The following is an 18139-nucleotide window of genomic DNA, read 5'->3' on the forward strand; positions in this document are numbered from 1 at the left end:
ATGTAACTGGAGATCAGCCATGTGTTAGCTTGGGACTCCTTCCAGTATTACAAGGTCTACCTCTGCTTCCTTGACTGGACCGGGGAATTCCCTCCATAGCTTCCTTTGGCAGTACTTAAACTTTCCTGGCCTCCCAATTTCCCCTCAGTAAGAAGTTAGAGCTGAAGCTTATTTATTCTAATTAGTGGTAAGACAATCACTGTTGTTCAGGGTGGAGATGGAGACATGACTGTGAATAAAACAGGAAAAAGATGCTACCAGCCCTAAATTCTGTGTTCCCAAGGTCAGAGGTCAAGATTACACACTTGGGTTAAATACAGGCCATTTGCATATGAAGAAATGGCCTGTGAAAAGGCAAAAGGCCCCTGGAGCAAGGTAACCTGTGGCAAGAGCTTTTGGGAAGAGCTGCTTTATTTCCTCATGGTTTTTACCATTTACCTAGCAGGGTCTACTGTCCAAAACCAGAAGGTCTATCAGAGTGTCCAGGGCAAGGGGGTGGAAGCACTTGCTAGTCAGGCCCCAAAGAAGTTTAAGTGATTAGATCTTTCTTTTCCTGTGTGTCTCCCTTCCAGTCAATTCATTCCTTTGCTATTTGACTTTCCCTGTGCTTAGGTATATTTCTTTCAGTGAGTTCTAATACTTTCTGGAGGCCAGTGACTGTCTATTGACTGTGGAATTTCCACACCTCAATGCCTGGCCTTCTCCACTCCAGAAACTGGGAAGTTCTTTCTAACCTTGATCTTTGTGCTAGTCCTAACCTCTGCCAAGAGCATCTCCCACCACCTCTCCAAAAAATAGGTCCATTCTTGTCAGTTAGGTCTCAGCAAAAATGCGACCTCCTCAGAGTAACCTTCCCAGACCTCCCCACTTCTATCCACCCTTCTGCTTAACACCTTTTGTATTTTCTTGATTATTCACAATAGCCAAAAGGTGGAAACAACCTAAGTGTCCAACAACAAATGAATGGATAAACAAAATGTGGTACATACATACAATGGAATATCATTTGGTCATAAGAAAAAATGAAGTTCTGAGACATACTGTAATATGAAAGAAACTTGAAAATATTATGCTTAAAATAACAAGAATTATGCCTGAAATAAACAAGACATATAAGAACAAATATTGTATGAAGACACAAAAGAAGAGTAGAAATAGTAGATCTGCAGAGACAGGAACTAGATTAGAGGTTATGGGGGGGATGGAGGAAAGGGAGGGGGGTATCATTAGTGTGGATATGGAATGTGTGTAAACAAAATGAATTTTTACAAAAAATTTTTTAAATGTACCACAAAGTTTGTAAAACACCGAGAGCCTCAAAGAATGCTGTACCTCCCCTCGTGCCCTTGGAGAGACTATGACAAAAGATAAACTCTTGCGGACCTGGCCATGCATATTTTATCTCTACATCACCCCCAGAGCCTAGAACAAGGTAGGGCACATAGTACACATCCAGTGAAATGTGCCAGAGACTGCTGCATATACCCAAGATCTTCAGTCACTAGTTCAAATCCTCTCTAGATGTAGCAATTTAGGCCCTAACCTAGGAGATAACCTTGACAACTGTTTTCCCTTCACTCTTCAGATCCCATCCACAGTATATTTTGTCAAAAATTTTGTCATTAAAAAATTCTGTTATTCAAAAATATCTTGAATCTACCTGCTTCTAGCCTAAGGTATCACCATCTCCTATCTGGATGACTGCAACCACCTACTAACTGCCCTCCTGGCTTCTGATCGTCGGTCCTTATGTTTATCCTCCAAACAGCAGCCAAAATGGTATTATTCCCTCCAATGGCTTCCATTAGGCTTAGAATAAAACCCACACCCCACTCCTTAGGAGAGCCTACATAGCTCTCTATAACCTGACCCCTCCCACCTTTCTCATCTCATCAGGTACCACTTAGGCCCCAAGCTCAGTACATTCAGGGATAGGTGCCTCAAAAACCCTAAATTCATCCTAGCTGCAGGGCCTTTGCAACTGTTGCTTTTTCTGCCTGGAACATCGCCCCTTGGCCCAAAACCCTGGTCGTTGCCTTGCTAGCTCCTCATAGTGCAGGACCTGGCTCAAATGTCATCTCTTCCAAGAGGCCTTTCTCCACCGTCTACCTAAAGGACTGAGCACTACCCAAAATTAGTTTCCTGGTTTATTTCCTTATTTATTGTTTGTTTTCCCCGTTAGAATGTCAGCTTCATAAAAGCAGGACCATGTCTGGCATGTTCACTGATGTATCCCTGGCACCTAGGAAAGCCTCCTGTACATAGGAGGTGTTCAAAAATATTTTTTAGAGATGAATGAAAGAAGGTGGGGCCACCTTAGAGAAAGAGGTAAAAAGAGCTCTAAGGCAGGAGTTTTCTAGTCCTGTGGTTTTGTATTCATTACAGAAGCCAGTACACCTGCCTTCTGGTTCCCTTTCCTGTCGCACACAGAGAAACACAGATTTCCATGTGGCCCATATCAGACTCAGTCATCTACGAGGCTGTCACCCTGGCTGAGATGCTTGGACCTAGTCTTATGTTCCTCATGCTACCCCCTCTGCATTCAACCCAGAGCCTATCCCTTAGCAGTCCTGCAACAAATGCTGGTTGACTTGAATGGATTTTCAGTTCTCTCCTGGATTCTGAGAACATGACTGGACTTCATAGTTGGGGAAAACTTTCACTGAACCGAACGGCCAAACCCAAATCAAATCTCAACATGAAGGAGCTCCCAATGGCCAAAGCTGAAATAGTTTGAGCAAGAAAATATATAAGGGTATCAATGAATTATAATCCAAAGAAAAAATAAATTTCCATGAGTCCACACTAACATAAGTAACTGAATAAGTAAATAAGTAGCAGAGGAAAGCTCTTTCTTAAAGTAGAATTCAATCAATATTAATAAATAAATATCAATATCCCCATAAGATATTTATTACTTTCAAAGAGAAAAATAGTCGTTTAGAGTGGAAAAACCTGGCAAATACCATTATCACCAAATTGGTCAAGGTTGACATCAACAGTAGTGAGACATTTCAGCATCACATATCATAAGGAGACATCCCTACTGCGGTCTTCTTGGCAAAACCACATAGCATGAGAAAACATCAGATAAATCCAATTTCTACAAAATAACTGACCAGTGCTCTTTAACAGTACCAGAGTTTTAAAAGAACAGATTGAAGAATTGTCACAGTTTAGAGGAGAACAAGATTATATCACAACGAAACAGAAAGTGGGATCCTATATTGGATCCTGAACCATAAAAAGGAGATTAGGGAGAAAACTGGCAAAATCTGAGTAAAGCCTATAGACTTTAGGTATTAGTAATATTAATTTTCAGGTTTTGATAATTGTTCTATGATTATATAAGATGTTAAGAGAATCTGGGCAAATGGTATTGGGGAACTCTTTGCTATATTTTTGCAACATTTTTGTAACCCTAAGATTAATTCAGATAAAAAGTTATTTAAAAAGTTAAGAAGTACCACTTAAACACGCTTATTCTTCCAAATACAACACATGGGGTAGTTCTATGGGTGAGACTCACAAGAAAGAAAAGGGGACCGCCTGGAGAGTTGGACTTCGGAGTAGGCTTTACAAGCGCCTCTTTTCGTAAATCTACTACGCGCACCCCTTCCCGGGTAGCCGCAAGAGGCAGTAGCGCGAAGCCGCGGCGACTGAGCCTGAGGGCGGGCCGTAGAGCGGGGCCGGAAGTCCCGGCGTGCCAGCTGCTGAAGAGGTTCCGTCGCTTTCGCAGAGGTTGTGCGGAGCGCTCGGTCAGGCTTGCTTGACGCCTTCCCAGCGCTGCGGCCTTCGCCATGTCTTCCGTGAGCCCCATCCAAATCCCCAGTCGCCTTCCTCTGCTGCTCACCAACGAGGGAGTCCTCTTGCCGGGCTCCACCATACGCACCAGCGTAGACTCGGCCCGTAACCTGCAGCTGGTGCGGAGCCGCCTGCTCAAGGGCACAACGCTGCAGAGCACTATTCTGGGCGTCATCCCCAACACGCCCGACCCGGCCAGCGACGCGCAGGACCTGCCACCGCTGCACAGGTAGGCCGACCGCCCCTGCAGCGGGCGGAGCGGCCTCCTCTCCGGACCCCGACAGAGAACAGGGCCGGCCCTGGGGCACGGCGGCTCTGGGCAGCCTTCCAGGCCCGGCTCTACCACTCCTTCATTCTCCTCATTTGGAAAATGGGGTGACAGCTATTTCGTCCACGTCCACATTCATGAAGTAGTGCCTGACACCCGTATCTCCTCAACACCCATAGCTATCTCTGTTAATTTGATTTGTATTCTTTTCCCCGCTCGCAGTTCTTCAGATTCCTGGCTAGTTCAGTGTTCATAATTCTCCAGGCCCCTCCTTTCCTCTCTTTTACCTTTTCTCCTCACCTTTCATCATTCCACCCCTTTTTTTCTTTCCTCTTTCCTTTTTCTTCTCTCTCTTAAAAAAGTTTTTTTTTCCTCTTGATTGAGACACTACACGTTTTCTTTCTCCTGTCCCATCCTAAACTGCAACACCCTCCCCTCTCACCGCCTTTAACTTTTGGTTGCTTTTCTTCCACACTCCCTGTCTACCCTTTCTCTTTTTCTCCAGTACTTTTGTTATCCTTCTTAAAAAGTTTTTCCTGCCCACATTTTCCCTTGTCTTCTTTCTGGAGCTTTCCTAGCGTCGTGTCTCTGTTCCTTCTCATAATTTCTCACGCTTCAGGCTTACCACTAGATTGCCATAGGGGACAGCTAGGACTCTATGCCGCGGTCCTAGTTGTGCGTGTGTAACTTTGGGTGAGGGAATTAACCTGTGCTTATTACTTAATTCATTTGTAATTTGGAAACTAATAGTTCTTTGCTGTGTTATGAAAATTAGGTGAAATCATATGTGTAGTCTGCTTTGCATCATACTTTAAATATAGCTCCTCTGCCTAGCACCGTTAGCTGTGTGTGGCAGTAGAACACTTGAAATGTGGCTCATCTACATTGAGATGTTAGGGTGATCAATTGTCCTGGTTTTCCGGGGTTGTCCTGGTTTTAGCATTGAAAACCCCAGGCAAACCTAGAACATTGCTCACCCTAGATGTGTGATAAGTGTACAATACACACTAGATTTTAAAAACTTAGTATGAAAAATGTTTTGTTGGTTAATAAATTAATAAATTTTATATTAGTTATCTGTTGAAATGGTAATATTTTGGCTCTTTTGGGTTAAGTGAAATATTAACATTTTGCCTGTTTCCTTTTACTGTTTAATGTGGCTGCTAGAAAATTTAAAGTTACATATGTGGTTTGCATTATATTTCTATTGGATAACTCTGATATATAGTATATTCTCAACAAATGTTATCTTCACATCTCCCAAGCCCCTGCCTCCTATCCTTAACTCTTCTGGATATGCTTTCCTAATTTAGAACCCTTCCTTCTTCCCCTACAGTTATCTCTTTCCTTGGAATTAAGGGTTCCTAACCCTGGATGGATTTTGGGAGGTGTAGAAATGCCTTATTTTTACCCAAAATTTTATGGCTATGAACATTTTTTTTTTGGAGTAGAGTCTGTATATTTCTTTAGATTCTCAGAAGAGAACAGGTACCTGTCCCTTCCTTTCCCCAAATATATACACTCAACAACCCATTTTTAGTCTACCTTGTGAACGCCTTGTTTTTCTCAAGCATGGAAAATATTTTCGCTTCCAGCTGACCTGTTTTGTTATTGCTTAAGTGGAATTGGACATTTTTCAAGTTTCAGTAAACCTTTGATTACAGTTGGATTCTGATTTCCTTACATATGACCCCATTCCTTAACCTCTGCTTATTTCTCCCATGTTTTTTTGCTCATTGAGCTCACTTAAGTTGCCTGCTAAGGGGAGAGCATTTATGACTATATTTTAAAATTTTGTTTTTATTAGGCATATTTGTGGTGATTACCCGGTAAATTTTAAAAGTAGATTTTAGTCATATTTCAAGTTTGAATGACCATTTATTGATGGTATTCTAACAAGATTTGGGATAGTTTTAAATTTCTTTTATTTAAATACCTCCAAAATAGCATAACTGAATTCTACCTGGGAGTCATTACAGGTAATGCATAAACTGATGCTTGATATTTATATCGCTACCAGTGTTTCAAATGAGTAGCAATACTAAATTTTAATCATTTTGGTTAGAAAACATACATTGAAAATCTTCACAAGGATTCTAGAATTACAAGGACCCACCAGACCTTTTAGTTATCCCAAAAATATTGTTTGCTATTTGAAAAATCTATATAGGGAGATTATGCTGCATCTCCTAGTAATAGATTCCAGGGTCTTTTCTTTCTCTGATATGACCTTTAAAATATTCTTTACTTTAAAAATATGCTTTAATGCTAAAAATGTTGAGTTATCCATAATGTTAGTCAATTTCTAGATACAAATCTGCCCTTCCCCAGTTACCTGCTTTTCCAGTAGTACCCCAGAGGGAAGGTAAGGGGCACTGCTCCAGTCCTTTGTTTCCTTTACACCATCCAGGTGACACTGGCTTCTCTTCAGGGAGCAGCAGAAGTAATTTGCTCCCCTGATATACAAATTAGTAGTGTCAGATATTGACTTACTCGAGCCACTTCCTTCATGATTTTAAATAGCACAGCCCCTGTCTGCATGTGAGTGTATAGGCATGGTGCCTCATACAGGAGCCTTTTTAGAAGAATAGCTTTGGATTATTCCTGCAGTGTAGAACTTGGCTCCCATGCCGCCTTAGGATACCTTGCATTTCCCTGCTTAGCTGGACTGTACTTTTTTAAAAATTTTTATTAATAAAATCAATCAACATATAATATGAACATTCTTTTTTTTGTTTGTTTTTCATCACATAGTTGTATATTCATCTTCATGATCATTTCTGAGAACATTTTGCATCAATTCAGAAAAATAAAAAGAAAACAGAAAAAAATTCCTACATCCCATACCCCTTACCCCTCTCTCCCTTTCATTGATCACTAGCATTTCAGACTACCAAATTTATTTTAACATTTATTCCCCCTATTATTTATTTATTTTTAATACATATATTTTACTCATCTGTCCATAAGGTAGATAAAAGAAGCGTCAGACACAAGGTTTTCACAGTCACACATGGACTGTACTTACAGTGGCTCCTGAGTGACCCATTGTTTTTTTATTGAAAATGGATAATAATTTTAGCACTACCTGTACAGTATCTTTTCATGAATTTCATGATGGTGATCCATTCTTCTTCCATCCTGACCTTCAGGGTCCATGGGTTCATTTCCTCTGACAACGCTGATTTCTCAATTCCTCTTCATTTGTTGGCTATCTTCATCACTGAGACCCCAAATTAGTTTCATTGGCATTTTTCTAATGGAAAAGCAATGAGATGAGCTTTTTTTAAATTTAGAGCAATAATTTGTCCATGCATTTTTCTGTTTGTATCTATTATTAGCATTCTTAGGCATTCAAGAAATACTGCTTCATAATAGGAAGATTTTAAAGTTTAATCTTTTGTATTGGTCAAAATAACTCTGCTTAGATTTTCCTAAATCTCCTGTTACTCTTTTTAAGGGAGCTCTGTCTATAAAGTAGTGTTTCTTAAATTTAGAAATGAAATTTTAAGAAACTGGTGAGAATCAAAACTCCGGTAGCAACGAAAGTGTCTATTTTAGAGCTCAGGGCTATCCTAATGGACCCCTGCCTTGTATCTAAATCAGTTAGTCCTGCTGATAAATTTTGCCAAAACTCATCAAATAGTCAAGAACTTAAATAGGATAACACCAAGATAAAATTAAAAATTGTTAGAGCAGTTCTTCCCCAGGAATGTATTACTTTTCTTTTACTTTGGGGACTTTGGTAGAAGTGCTTCTCTTCATTAAGTCTCATTGAGAGGTGAACATTAGATATTAAATAATAGCTGTGCTTTCCAGCATCTCAGCTATTTAGAAACTGTGTAAAGTATTTTTTTATAGTTCTTATAGGTGCAAACTCACATTGTCCATTTTGGTAGGAAAAAGATAAAATTTGTCACAAACCTAATTCAGATATCCTTTTTGCTACTTAATAGCTTTGTAATTATGGGTAACTAAGTTGTTTAATCCTTTCTGAATCTTGACTGCTGTTCATAATAAGTAGATAGTGCTATCTTCCTCTTAGTTTTGAAGGGAGGTATATAATAAAATAATACTATAAAAGCCTTTCTGTAAACTGCAAAGCATTCTAAACCTATGTACTAGTGATGTTATTACCAAAATGGGTAGTTTTAAATATTGGTTTCACAAATGGTTTAATGGGGAATGGGAAGCCCATGTTCTAAACCTTATTCCAATATGGGCAGAACTGAATTATTACAAAGGTTGAGGATTTCTTGGAAGATTGAGGATTCCAAGAAAAATGGAAGGCTTTAGAGTTTGTTGTTGTTTTGTTTTCTTTTTTTTTTAAAAGGGAAGTGCTTGGCAGATAGACTAGAGTTTAGATATTTATATATTATCTTCTTGGAAAATTGATTTTTCCAGTACTGATTTTAGATTTCCTACCACTAGAGTTATTGGTTCTCAGATATATTTGTAACTCTTAAATGTCGTTTTTCCACATTGCACAAATAATATCTATTGTAGTCAGGCCTTGTTTAGATTAAAATAATGTTTTACATACTCTGAAGGGAGATCCTAGTTAGGAGTATCAAAAGTGCCTTAAGCTCTAACAATATCAAGAGTAATGAGGGTGTAGATTTCCAGAGCTTCTCCTTAAAGAGGAAGAACAACACTCATTTTGATATGTTTTGGATCATAAATTTGGATCAGTTTTGGCAAAATCAATAATGTTGCTTTTAGTCATGCACTAATAAAGTGTGTATTAGTGTAAGAGCTAGAATATTTAGGAAAAAACCTATGTTTATGTAAAAAGCCTGGAACTCAACACATAATAGAACTTGTCTAAAATAGCATTAAACATGGTTTTTCACATAAAATGTCTTTCACCAGATTTCTGTTTCTAGTCATCTGATTTTACAGATCATGGTTTTTTTTTTTTTTTTAAAGCAGAAAGGGGTGCATTCTAGTCAACTATGAGAGATTGGTAAGCACCGATAATATGCTTAAAACATTTATATATTTTGTCTAGTCAAAGGGAGAGGCATAATATAAATCACATCTCTTCAGTTTAGAACATCTTTCATTTCACAGTTAGCAAAAGTATTTTGTTTGCTTTATGAGAAAAGTCACTTTTAGTTTCACATTTTAACAGGCTTAGTAATTAAATTTATCTCCTAATCTGGAGATTTACATTAGTCTCATCTCTTATGTGTTTCATTGGTTTCTAATTTGTAACCCCCCCTTTGGCCAGGCATCTGCTTTTGTGTCTGTGGATGTGTTTTGTATATAGAACTGTGTCTTGTAGATAGAACTGTGAATTTTTTCTACATTGTATAAAAACATTGATCATCATAATCTGCAATAAATTATGGTTTTAGCTGGCATCTGATCAGTTTAAGTATTGCCACCCTTCTCAGGCAGCCTGTATGGATTTTCTGGAAATGGAAACTATAACTACTATTAATTAGCAACTGGAGAAAAGCAGGCACAACATGTCACAATAATAAAAAGTTGCCAGATCATTTCAAGTTTTTAAAATACTTGGTATTTTTTCTTCCCACTGAATTATTTTCTAATTGTTTGACTTAAATTATTGTTTATATTAGTTTTATCCCCCATATGATATGACAAAAAATAGTAAAGAAGGATGAACATAGCTCAAATAAGCTGAGTGGCAGAGAAAAGCCACCAAAGAATTTAAAATTTGTTAAAGAGCACATATAATCCACAGAATTAATAATTTATAAGGAAGTAATAGAAAATTAACTATGTAGAAGTAAACAAATTGACTAAAATTTTCACAGACTATATGTATTTGCATGTAATTTTATGTTTGATGTGGGTAGATTTGGTATTTCCACGTCCCCAGAATGTTGAGAGCTCTACTTTCTTGAATTCTATTCTCTTTTCTGAAATTATAAACCCTTCTGGCTGAAGGGAGACAATGATATTTTAATTTGGAGTCTGGAAGCATTTTCTGAGTGTTAATCTTTAAATTTTGTGTAATTTTTGGCTTAATTTGGATGAGACTTCCTTTCTATGGATTAGGTTTATTTGTGACATCACTAGTATTGCATATTCTGATAAGTAACTAAGAAATTTTGGGGGGCGGGGAGTAAGACATTTTATTTAACATTTTCAAATAGTATTAGGTGAAGTGATTCCCACTTGGAACAGAACTAGGCATTTACAGGCTTGAGCTTTAGGTCTTTATTTAACTGTCCTCAGACCATGACAATGTGTCCTCTAATATTTAACCTCTACATTTAGAAATTCAGTATTCAGATTGTAATGGCAGTTTGAGATAAGGTAGCTCTGTAGAAGTTGTGCAGATGATTTATATAAAAAACTGGCTTGATGTTAGCAGCAGGACTGGTTTTGGAACAGAAATGTCTTAGAATGGTTTACATTATCCTGTTCATATATCTGATTAAAGTACTAATATTTATTCTGATGTAAGATTGATTTATTTCTAGTTGGCAGACTTAATTTAAGCTGTATAACTATCAACCAACTACTTCTACTCTTAGGTTTTTATGCTTAAATAATCCAAATGTTTAGGAAGTCCTACCTAATTTTATGTGAGGTACTGATTATAGTAAGATGAACTGACTACTTTGTCCCATAGCTGCATGGTAGTGACTTAACAGACCTCATACTGAATGCTAAATTAAATAGAGAAGTAATTAGTTTATGTTTTAGGCATTCTTATGGGGTTTTTAAAAATGGATTCCTCAGAAGAGGTGATGGTTTTTTAGGTGAATTTTTGTTCTACCATATTGAATGTTAGTAATATCAACTTTTTGTGTGTTTTTCAGAATTGGGACGGCTGCACTGGCAATTCAGGTTGTGGGCAGCAACTGGCCCAAACCCCACTATACTTTGCTGATTACCGGCCTGTGCCGTTTCCAGATTATACAGGTATTAAAAGAGAAACCATATCCTGTGGCTGAAGTGGAACAGCTGGACCGGCTTGAGGAATTTCCCAACACCTGTACAACTAGGGAGGAGCTAGGAGAGCTATCAGAACAATTTTACAAGTATGCAGTACAAGTGAGTTGCTTTTATTTTTTCCTTAAAGCCATTTTTCTTTGGTTCCTTTGCCACCCTAAGATATGCCGAATCTGTTGGGTAGTGGAGTTTTGGGGTAGCATAAATTTAAATTATTTAATATTACTGTGAAATATTAATTTCTAATGCTTTTTTCTGAGATTATGTAAGAAATCTTACATCACTGAGTAAGGAACGAGAAACATGGCAAGTCTGTCAATGAAGTTTAATGCTTCTGCCCAGAAGTAACTGGTACATCCTCATTTGTTTCTTGGACCAAGGCAACACTTATAGCATGCCTATATTCAAAGGAGGTGAGAAGGAGCAGTCCTTCCATGTGCCCAGAAGAAAAGGGGAATCTTTATCAATAGCCATATGACTCTAATTACTCAATGTGTGCCTTGGGCTTAATCTGTATTACTCCAGGTTATTTTTGTATGTTGTTTTTAAAGAAAGCATTCAGAGTCTGTGCCCAGATTTTAATTAATCAAACAAGATGTTATACTAAGAATCAATATTTCAGCTACTAATTATTGTTAAATAACATCAGCTGCTTAACTCTGATGTTCCTAAGTATAGAAACTGTACATTTTTTAAAACTTTTTTATTGTAAAATATATATGCAAAGCAAAGAAAGAAAAAAGTAGTAATTTTTGAAGCACGTTTCAACAGGTACTTTACAGAATAGATCCCACAGTTTGTCAAGGGCTACCTTCCACCATTGCAGATTTTTCCTTCTAGCTGCTCCAAAACACTGGAGGCTAGAAGGAATATTAATATAGTGATTCAGTAGTCATACTCATTTGTTAAATCCCGTTTTTTCTGTTATACCTCCTCCTTCTCCTTTAATTCTCCCAATCTATAGGTATCTTTGAGCAATGCCCATTCTGACTTTTTCATGTTGCGAAGGCGTGTCAACACTAAAGGATAGGGATATGTAATTAATTGATAATCTTGGAGAACCTGGTCCGTCTAAGTTTCAGAATTTATCTGACCTAGGAACCCGCTGAGAATTACAAGTTCCAGGAAGGCAAACCTAATGCATGAAATGTTTGTAGTCTCAGTTCCAGCCCTAGGTGTTCCTAAGAGTCAACAGGAGTGATGTTGATTGGGGTTTAACAGACCATAGCCATTAGCACTATCTAACTGAAGCTTGCATAAGAGTGGCCTCCAGAGTAGCCTGTTGACTCCATTTGATCTCTCTTCACCACTGACGCTTTTATTTTATTACACTTCTTTTCCCTCTTTTGGTCTGGAAGGCTTTGTTGATCCCATGGTACCATGGCCAGACTCGTCCCCGGGATTCACGCCCCATGCTGTCAGGGAGATTTTCACCCCTGAATGGTTTGTTCCATGTAAGGGAGAGGGCAACAGTTTTCCTTGCAGATGTGGTCTTAGAGAAAGAGGCCACATCTGAGCAACAAAGAGTCTTCCTGGAAGCAACTCTTATGGGTAGTCTTAGCTTCTCCCCTAATAAGTAAGTTTTGTTAGGGCAAGCCTCAAAATCCAGGGCTTCACATATTTTCTTGGGAGTCTCAATAGTTGAGAGGCTACCCAGGGTTTTCCATTTGGGAAAGTTTAACAGTTCTGTATGTAGATATATTTTCCCTTTGGACCCTCAAGGGACTCTACCAATACTTTTTAATTATCAGCCCATCATAGTCCGAGTTGTATCCAGGTATTATATTAAGCTATGCAGAAACATAAGGCCTTGTTCCCAATCTGGACTCCAGGAGTTTGGGTTGTTTAAATAAGTTATCCAGAGATGTTGATTTAGATTATGTTTTATAGAAAATGTAAGTTCTAGACATCATAAATCTCTCTGCCTTTGATCTCCTATAGTAGCTGAAGGTATGGAGTACATACACTATCATCTTTTACCCTGTATTGATTTACCTTAGGCCCAGCCAGGTTGGCTTTTTTTCTTTTGCATGGGCAGGCACCAGGAATCAAACCTGGGACCCAGCATGGCAAGCAAGAACTCTGCCTGCTGAGCCACTGTGGCCCGCCCTTAGCTTTGTTTTAAACTCTAATTGAGGCCCGATCTTGTTTTTTGGTTACCTTAACTGTTATTATATATATCTGTGCTAACTTTCAGAGCTGCAACACTCAATTTCTGGGTCTTAGATATCATAGAGTTATTCAAAGTTTCAGGGAAATGCCAGCTGATACATATATATAGTTCAGTGTCTCAGAATCTAGAAATACACTCCCAACTTCATACCAAGTGTGGCTGCTATAAAGGCTTACAATCTAGGCTCCCATTTTCTTAAAAGTATTTTCTGAGGGTGCGTGGGTGGTTCATTGGTAGAATGCTTGCCTTCCATGCAGGAGACCCAGGTTCAATTTCCTTTTATGTACCGCCCCCAAAAAATAAAAAGTATTTTTTTCTAAGAGAGAAAACAGCATATTTGTCTTTTTGTTTCTGGCTTATTTTGTCTAACACATTATCCCCAGGGTTTATTCAATTTATCGTGTGCCTCTATGTCTGTCCTTTTTGCAGCTGTACCATATTCCATGTGTGTGTGTGTCACAGTTTGCCATTCTGCTTCTCAGTCATTGTACCCTTCACCTCCCTTCATCAGTGTCATGGATAATGTCCAAATAAGCAAACCATGTCTAACAGTATCCTCACTTGGTGGTACAGCCAGCAGCAGTCTGAATTTTGGACAATTTTCATTAATCCATAATGACGAAGAACAAGCAAACAATGTCACCAAGCAGCAAATAAAAACTACCCCTTATCACTTGTCCTTCACCCCCAATTAGTTACCCCTGTTAGTGTTGATGGTGCTGTTGATGTCTTCCTAGTAACTATTTGCCATAGTATGTATTTTTCATTTTCTCCTATATCCCTCTACTGTTGACTCTTTGGTCTACTATTGAATCATTGAAATAGTTCATGCAAGCACTTATTTATAATTGTAGATTTAATCAGTGAGATACATGGCACCATACATTCCCTTTCAATCATATTCACCTTAAATATGACAATGTTACTTATAAACCCCCTAATTTGTTACCATCACTTATATCTATTCCCTTTATTTAGGTTCAACCTCATTTGATAGCCCTTCCTCCATCTCTAGCTTCTGTGTACCTCTAGGTCTGCTATATTCTACAGCGTAACCTCTGAGATTATCTTTACCAGAGTCATAATAGTGAAATCATATAGTATCTGTCCTTTGTGTATGATTTATTTCACTCAGCATTATGTCCTCAAGGTCCATTCACGTCATATGCTTCAGGACCTCATTTCTTACTACTGCATGATATTCCATTGTATGTATATACTTAATTTTTTCCCCACTCATCCGTAGGTGGACACTTGGGTCGTTTCAGTCCTTTGGCAATTGTGCAAATATCTGTTCATGTCACTGCCCTTAGCTCTTCTGGGTATATACCAAGTATTTGTATATATTTGCTGGGTCATAGAGCACCTCAGTATTTAGTCTTCTGAGGAATCACCAACTGTCTCCCACAGCAGCTGCATTATTATACATTCCCACCAACAGTGAATAAACGTTCCACTTCTCCACATTCTTTCCAACATTTGTAGTTTTTGTTTGTTTAATAGCAGCCATTCTTATAGATGTGAGATGATATCTCCTTGTCTTAATTTACATTTCCCTTATAGCTAAGGAAAGTGAGCATCTCTCGTGCTTTTTAGCCATCTGTATTTACTCTTCAGAAAAGTGTTTTTCATATCTTCTGCCCGTTTTATGATTGGGTTGTTTGCTGTTTTGTTGTTGAACTGTATAATTTTTTTTTTATGTACATAGGATATTGAGTCTTTATCTGATATGTGGTTTCCAGATATTTTCTCCCATTGAATTGTCTGCCTCTTCACCTTTTTAACAAAGTCCTTTGAGGCACAGATGTTCTTGATCTTAAGGATTTACCGTTTGTCTATTTTTTTCTTTCACTGCTTGTGCTTTAGGTATAAGGTTTAAGAAGCTACCTCCTGTTACTAGATCTTAAAGATGTTTCCCTGCATTTTCTTCTAGAAGTTTTAAGGTACTGCTTCTTACATTTAGGTCTTTAATCCAGTTTGAATTAATTTTTGAATAGAGTATAAGGCATCTTCTTTTGTTCTTTGGTTATTGATATCCAATTCTCCCATGCCCATTCAATAAATATTGAAAAGACTATTCTGTCCAGTTCAGTGGATTTGGGGGCCTGGTCAAAGGTCAGTTGTCCATAGATAAAGTGGTCTCTCTCCCAACTCTTGATTCAATTCTGTTGGTTGATACTTCTATCTTTGTACCAGTACCATGCTGTATTGACCACTGTGGCTTTGTAGTAAGCTTTAAAGTCAGAAAGTTATAGTCCTCCCACTTTGCTCTTCTTTTTTTAGGATATATTTAGCTATTCAGGGTCTCTTTACCTTCCAAATAAATTTGATAACTAGCTTTTCCAAATCTTCAAAGTAGGTTGTCAGGATCTTAATTGGTATTGCATTGAATCTGTAGATCAGTTTGGGTAGAATTGACATCTTAACAACTTTCCTATCCATAAGCATGCTATGTCTTTCCATCTGTTTGTGTCATTTTTTATTTCTTTTAGCAATGTTTTGTAATTTTTTGTGTGCAAGTGCTTGACATCACTGATTAGGCTTATTCCCAGATATGTGATTCTTTTGGTTGTTATTTGAATGGAATTTTTTCCTTAATTGTCTTCTCAGGTAGGTCGTTCTTTCTTGTGTATAGAAACATTACTGATTTTTGTACATTAATCTTGTATCCTGCCACTTTGGTGAATTTATTAGCTTACGTAGCTCTGTTGTAGATTTCTCAGAGTTTTCTAAGTATAGGATCATGTCATCTGCAAATAATGAAAGTTTTACTTATTCATTTCCTACCTGGAAGCCTTTTATTTCTTTCTCCTGTCTAATAACTCCAATTTGGATTTTCTAGTACAATGTTGAATAATAATGGTAACATGGGTACCTTTGTCTCATTTCCGATCACAGAGGGCAGGCTTTCAGTTTCTCACCATTAAGTATGATGCTGTCTATGGGTTTTTCATATATGCCCTTTATGATATTGACAAAGTTTCCTTCAATTCCTACTTTCTGAAGTGTTTTTATCAGGATAGGTTGTTGAATTTTGTCAAATGCTTTTTTAGCATCAGTCAATATGATCATGTGATTTTTTTTCCTTTTTGGTTTGTTAATGCGCTATATTGCATTGATTGATTTTCCTGTGTTGGCCCACCGTTATATTCGTCGTATAAACCCCACTTGGTCATGATGTATAATTCTTTTAATATGTCATTGGATTCAATTTGCTAGTATTTTGTTAAATGAATTATTGCATCTGTGTTCATTAGGGATATTGGTCTATAGTTTTCTTTTCTTATAGCATCTTTATCTGGTTTTGGTATTAGAGTGATGTTAGCATCATACAATAAGTTAGGTAGCGTTCCTTTTTCCTCAGTTTTTTGGGAAGAGTTTAATCAGGATTGGTGTTAGTTCTTTTCTAGTGTTTTATAAAATTTCCCTGTGAAGCCGTCTGGACCTGGGCTTTTCTTTGTGGGACGATTTTTGGATTCAATTGATTGAATCTTTTTACTTGTAACTGGTTTGTTGAAATCTATTTCTTCTCAAGCCAGGTTAAGTAGTTTGTGCTAAGAATTTGTCCATTTCCTCTAAGTTGTCTAGTTTGTTGGCATATACTTGTTCATAATATTATGATTTTTAAAATTTTTTCAGGATCCATGGTAATGATCCTTCCTCATTTCTGATTTTATTTGCATCCTCTGTCTTTTTTTCTTGGTTAGTTTAGCTAGGGGTCCATCAACTTAATTGATTTTCTCCAAGAACGAACTTTTGGTTTTGTTGATTATTTCTATTGTTTTATTGTTTCCCAGTTTGTTTATTTCTGCTTTAATCTTTGTTATTTCTTTTTTTTTTGTTTGCTTTGGGGTTAGTTTGCTGTTCATTCTCTACATTCTCCAGGTGAGCAGTTTAGTCCTCAAGTTTTACTTGTTCTTATTTTTTAATGTAGGCATTTAGTGCAATTAATTTCCCTCAGCACTGCCTTTTCCACATCCCATATGTTTTGATATGTTGCATTCTCATTATCATCCCTCTCCAGATATTTACTGATTTCTCTAGCAATTTGTTCTTTGACCCTAAATTCTTTAACAGTGTGTTGTTTAATCTCCATATATTTATGAAAGTTCTGATTCTTTATTAATTTCCAGCTTCATTATATTGTGGTCAGAGAAAGTGCTTTGGATACTTTCAATTTTATTAAATGTATAAAGACTCAGTTTGTGTCCCAGCATATGATCTATGCTGGAGAGCATTCCATGTGTGCTAGAGAACACTATATATCCTGGTATTCAGAGATGTAGTGATCTGTATATGTTTATTAGGTCTAATTCATTATCACATTGTTTAGGTTCTCTGTTTCCTTATTGATCCTCGGTCTGGTTCTGTCTATAGTGGAATGTGGTACATTGAAGTCTCCTACTATTATTGTGAAAATGTCTATAGCTCCTTTTAATTTTTTAAAAAATTTTTATTGATAAAACAATGTACAAGCACATACATTCTTAACATACAAACATTCCATACATGGTGTGCAATCAATGGCTCACAATATTATCACATAGTTATGTATTCATCACCATGATCATTTTTTAGAACGTTTGCATCACTGCAGAAAAAGAAAAAACTCATACATACCATACTCCTTACCCCTCCCTCTCACTGACCACTAGTATTTCCATCTACCCAGTATATATATTTTTTAATTTTAACATTTTAGCTCCTTTCAGTTTGCCAATGTTTGCCTCATGTACTTTGGAGCTCTTTGATTGGGAACATAAACATTTATGATTGTTATTTCCTCTCGGTGAATTGTCCCTTTTATTAATATATAGTGTCCTTCTTTGTCTCTTGTGATATCTTAACATTTAAAGTCTATTTTATCTGATATTAGTATAGCTACTCCTGCTTTCTTTTGGCTACAGCTTGCATCAAAGATCTTTTTCCGTCCTTTCACTTTCAGACCAATGGTGTCCTTG

The 18139-nt window shown here is 37.4% G+C and overlaps 2 protein-coding genes across 3 annotated transcripts in view; one reads left to right on the plus strand and one right to left on the minus strand.

The window, feature by feature from the left end:
• The window catches only part of ABCC11 (ATP binding cassette subfamily C member 11), a 68505-nt gene extending 64884 nt beyond the window's left edge, over positions 1–3621 (minus strand). Inside the window, 1 exon segment of the mRNA XM_077132354.1 lies at positions 3530–3621. The gene's annotated coding sequence lies outside the window, so the exon portion shown is untranslated.
• A 77-nt stretch (positions 3622–3698) lies between these two features.
• The window catches only part of LONP2 (lon peptidase 2, peroxisomal), a 173827-nt gene continuing 159386 nt past the window's right edge, over positions 3699–18139 (plus strand). For both annotated transcript variants that reach the window (XM_077132347.1, XM_077132348.1), the window contains exons 1-2: positions 3699–4033; positions 10873–11107. In XM_077132347.1, the coding sequence (XP_076988462.1) occupies positions 3801–4033; positions 10873–11107 (468 nt within the window). In that variant the 5' untranslated portion in view covers positions 3699–3800. The remainder of the gene's footprint in view (positions 4034–10872; positions 11108–18139) is intronic.

The sequence above is a fragment of the Tamandua tetradactyla genome, chromosome 16, assembly GCF_023851605.1.
Source record: "Tamandua tetradactyla isolate mTamTet1 chromosome 16, mTamTet1.pri, whole genome shotgun sequence".
Classification (NCBI taxonomy): domain Eukaryota; kingdom Metazoa; phylum Chordata; class Mammalia; order Pilosa; family Myrmecophagidae; genus Tamandua; species Tamandua tetradactyla.